The following is a 3660-nucleotide window of genomic DNA, read 5'->3' on the forward strand; positions in this document are numbered from 1 at the left end:
GTGTGTGTGTGTATGAGTGTGTGTGTGTGTGTATGAGTGTGTGTGTGCGTGTGTGTGTCTAGGGGGAGGAACAAGGCGGGGATACAGCTCTATGGGCTGCTTGTCTCTATACGTTATTCTTCAGTTTACTGTCTTCAGAGTCCACCATCGTTGTTCTTGTTTAAACTACTCTGGAGATAGTTGAGCTCCTTTCTCAAAGGAGGCTTCTCTTTCAAATTTGCTCTTTCTGAGGTTTGCACTATTTTCATAGCTGCTGTAACTGGGCTTTCACCATGATTTTGGGTGAGACCACAGGAGTTCAGGAACTTATATGACTGCCCAGGTCTATTGGTAAAGTACTATTTCCTCTGAAGGACTGTAACACTTGACACTGGTCATAAGAGGGGATAAGGGATCCATTCACCCATTCAGGTAGAGAGGAAGGATACATGGCATTGTGAGAGGCTCTGATGAGGGAAGTTGACTTAGGAAGGTCAGAGAAAACTTCACTGAAGAATTAATGATTATGTTTAGTTCTGAGGAATTATTAAACATTGACTAAGTAAAGAAAGTAGTGAAAAGTATATGCATACATGTGCACATGCAGTAAATATTTTAGGCAAAGGAAACAGAATGTGCATAAGCCTTAAGGTACAAGGGATCAGGGCACATTCCAGAAAGAAATAAAATACTATATTCGCTGGTTTTTCAACTTTAATTCAAAATTTAAGCCATAGTTTTAGGTGTTAAGGGTTGAAAATGCCAATATACTCAGCTTTGAAGTACTGTTAGGCTAAATCACACATACTGAAATGGTACCCACTGTGAATAGAGCACATGAAAGTATAATCACAAAAAGAAACAAATGCATCTGTACTATTGAGCCAACAATCTGGAAGGGAGGAAAGGACAGATAAAACTGTGAAATGTAAATCTTTCTCCCAATATTTTGTCCAGCAGGTACATCTGTCTATGGAGTATACAGATACATTCCTGAAGGGCTACTTGGTTGAGGTGACATGAGCCCAATGGAGTGAATCAAGGGAGGGCTTCAAGCAGGTGCCAAGTTCTGGATTGTGCTCTGAGGAAGCTATAGATTGGTAAATAAGAGGAGAGAAGATGTTTCTGGCAGGATAAACAGCATGAGACATGACTTGGCGGTAGACTATTTTATTTCTGAGATGGGAAATGTGGGGATAAATTAGGCTGGCCTGAATGGGAAAGCAAAGAAGCCAAGCTTGGGGCCATCTTAGACTCTTTCTAGGACACACCAACTAATCAATTAAAAGCAGTAAAATTAAGGTTCACCAGGTACTATGTGAAAATAAATAATTGGTTATTTGAATTTAGCATTTTAAAAAATAAATTGTCATACAGATCAATCTTGACATCCTCCACTGACTGTAGTCAGGATTAACTTTCTTCAAGATTTAGAGGTCAGTGAAAGTTGCTGCCTGTCTTTCTTTTCAGGGCCTTTCTGCAATTTTGTATCACTGGGACCCTACCATAATTTATGGAGTCCTGTTTGCTTAACTTTATTTTAGCAGTTAGTTACTTTGATACCTTGTAAAGTAATAGATCCTATTTCTCTAGGCATTGACATTTTCTGAAGGATGGCTGAAAAGTCACAAATCTTTCAGACAAAGGAACCTGTCTCTGATGGAATAGCAGGTGGTGGGGTGGATGTCTTTGAGCAGGTGACCTTTCCCGTTACCTTATAAAGAGAAAACTACCCACTTCAAAGCTTGGCTTTGATTCCAATGCATATTTCTTTCCTGGGTGTTTAAAGGCTAGGTTAGGATAGAGACATGATGTAAGAGGGAGTGGATTTTATTTTACCTGTCTAATCCCCTGATGATGCAGGCAGCCCATGTACAGTATTCTATCACTATGGTCAAAAGTGTGGAGTTTTGAAGTCATGATGAGTCAGCATTTATATCTTTAGCACTTGCCGGTTGTGTGGTTTTCAGTTGCCTCATCTTCTGTAGCTGTGTGTGCCTCAGTTGCTTTGTCCTTTGTAAAACAGGGATAATAAGAGTACCTATCTCATATAATTACTGTAATGATCAGTGAGGTATATGTTTGAAGAGCTTAGCATAATGCTTGACATCTTATCAAGTTGTTCTTGTCATCATTGTCATTAGCATTGCCACCCATACCACCCCCAAGCTCCTACTCTAACAAAAAAATAAAATCTTACAACCTCTTGCTAAAAAGCAAAGATCAGCAGTCAGCACAGAAGGAAAGAAGAAAATAGGAAGCCCAAGGGCATTCACTGTTTCCTATTCTCACCCTAACCATAGCATCTCAGAGAGAATGTATAAAAACTGTACTTTCTGGAATCATTTCTATAGTTCATTACCAAAGAGAAAATATGAAAAGACAACCCAATCCTCATTCTCTGTCCCTGTTCTCACAGGTACCTGTCGGCTTGGCTGGGCCTATTACTGTGCTGGAGGTGGAGCAGCTGCAGCCATGTTGATCTGCACCTGGCTCTCTTGCTTTGCTGGAAGAAACCCCAAGCCTGTCATATTGGTGGAGAGCATCATGAGGAATACCAATTCTTATGCCATGGAGCTTGATCATTGCCTCAAACCTTGAGCTTTGAAAGAAGATTGGAGAGGGTGGGAAATGGGAGGAGAGAGCCCTGAAAAGAGGTACTAAGGATTAGGCCATTTGTCATCTAACTGTCATTAGTGTAGCCTAGTGTTTGCATGTTTTTTAAACTAATTGTCATTCATTTTCACTTATCTTTTAGCCAGTAGGTCACTGGCTGTTTATAAAATTCATCTAGAGGAAACATTCTCAGACATTTACCCAACTGGCAAGTACCTGCTAACCCAAAGACCCAAAGTACTCCTTTATGCAAAATAGGATCCAAAGGGAAGGCTGGGTAAGAATAGTTGTGCAGGGAGGGAGCACGAGATGGGCAGGGCTGGTTCCTACCACTCCATTCACACAGTTCATTCCCAAGTATTTATTGCCACCCCCAAACATCTCTGGAGTACTACTGCTCAATTTTTGTGTCATTATCAGGAGTATACCTTGACTCTTCCTTTTTTTTTCCTGCTTTTCTTTTTCCCCCTGGTTGTGGGGAAGCTTCAGGAGAGGGGGGAGGGTGACTCACAGTGGGGAAAACATTAGTCAAGGATACTTGCATTTAGCCTGGAGCCCCTTCCTCATTATGCTTTAGAATATTTATAGGCATTCATTTTGTTTTCTGACTGGGTGATGAGCAAAAAAATATATAGTAGCAAATATTCCCTAATCCTTTATAGATACAGAAATGGTATTCATCAAATGTACTGAGAATAGACTAGCATTTGTGGGGCACTCAATCAATTTAAATTCATGGTGACAGTGACAAGGATGTTTCTGTTAGATACTTATTGAAATTTCTATCAGAGATCATTTTTATTGACTAGGAAATCCACGGTGGCCTTTTACCCCATATAGTCACTCCTAATGTGACATAAGTTCATCTGCCTGTTTCAAAGACTGTTCGTCAAATGATCTCTCCTCCATCTGGGGCGAGTTAGCCACAAAAGAACACAGCACTTATGTCACCTAGGGCTGATGTATTTTTAGGCCTGGACTCCATCCCATCTGTGCTCAAGGTTGATGGATAGTGTAGAAGAACTTGGTGTCTCCTGGGGGCAGAGTTTGTCTCGCTCCTCCCCA

General features: G+C 40.8%; 1 protein-coding gene across 3 annotated transcripts in view; it reads left to right on the forward strand.

Annotated features, from left to right (window-relative positions):
* The window catches only part of LHFPL1 (lipoma HMGIC fusion partner-like 1), a 53588-nt gene extending 50568 nt beyond the window's left edge, over positions 1–3020 (forward strand). For all 3 annotated transcript variants that reach the window (XM_011953525.1, XM_011953527.1, XM_011953526.1), the window contains one exon: positions 2399–3020. In XM_011953525.1, the coding sequence (XP_011808915.1) occupies positions 2399–2580 (182 nt within the window). In that variant the 3' untranslated portion in view covers positions 2581–3020. The remainder of the gene's footprint in view (positions 1–2398) is intronic.
* Positions 3021–3660: the final 640 nt, after the last annotated feature.

The sequence above is a fragment of the Colobus angolensis genome, unplaced genomic scaffold (genome assembly GCF_000951035.1).
Source record: "Colobus angolensis palliatus isolate OR3802 unplaced genomic scaffold, Cang.pa_1.0 Scaffold366, whole genome shotgun sequence".
NCBI lineage: Eukaryota > Metazoa > Chordata > Mammalia > Primates > Cercopithecidae > Colobus > Colobus angolensis.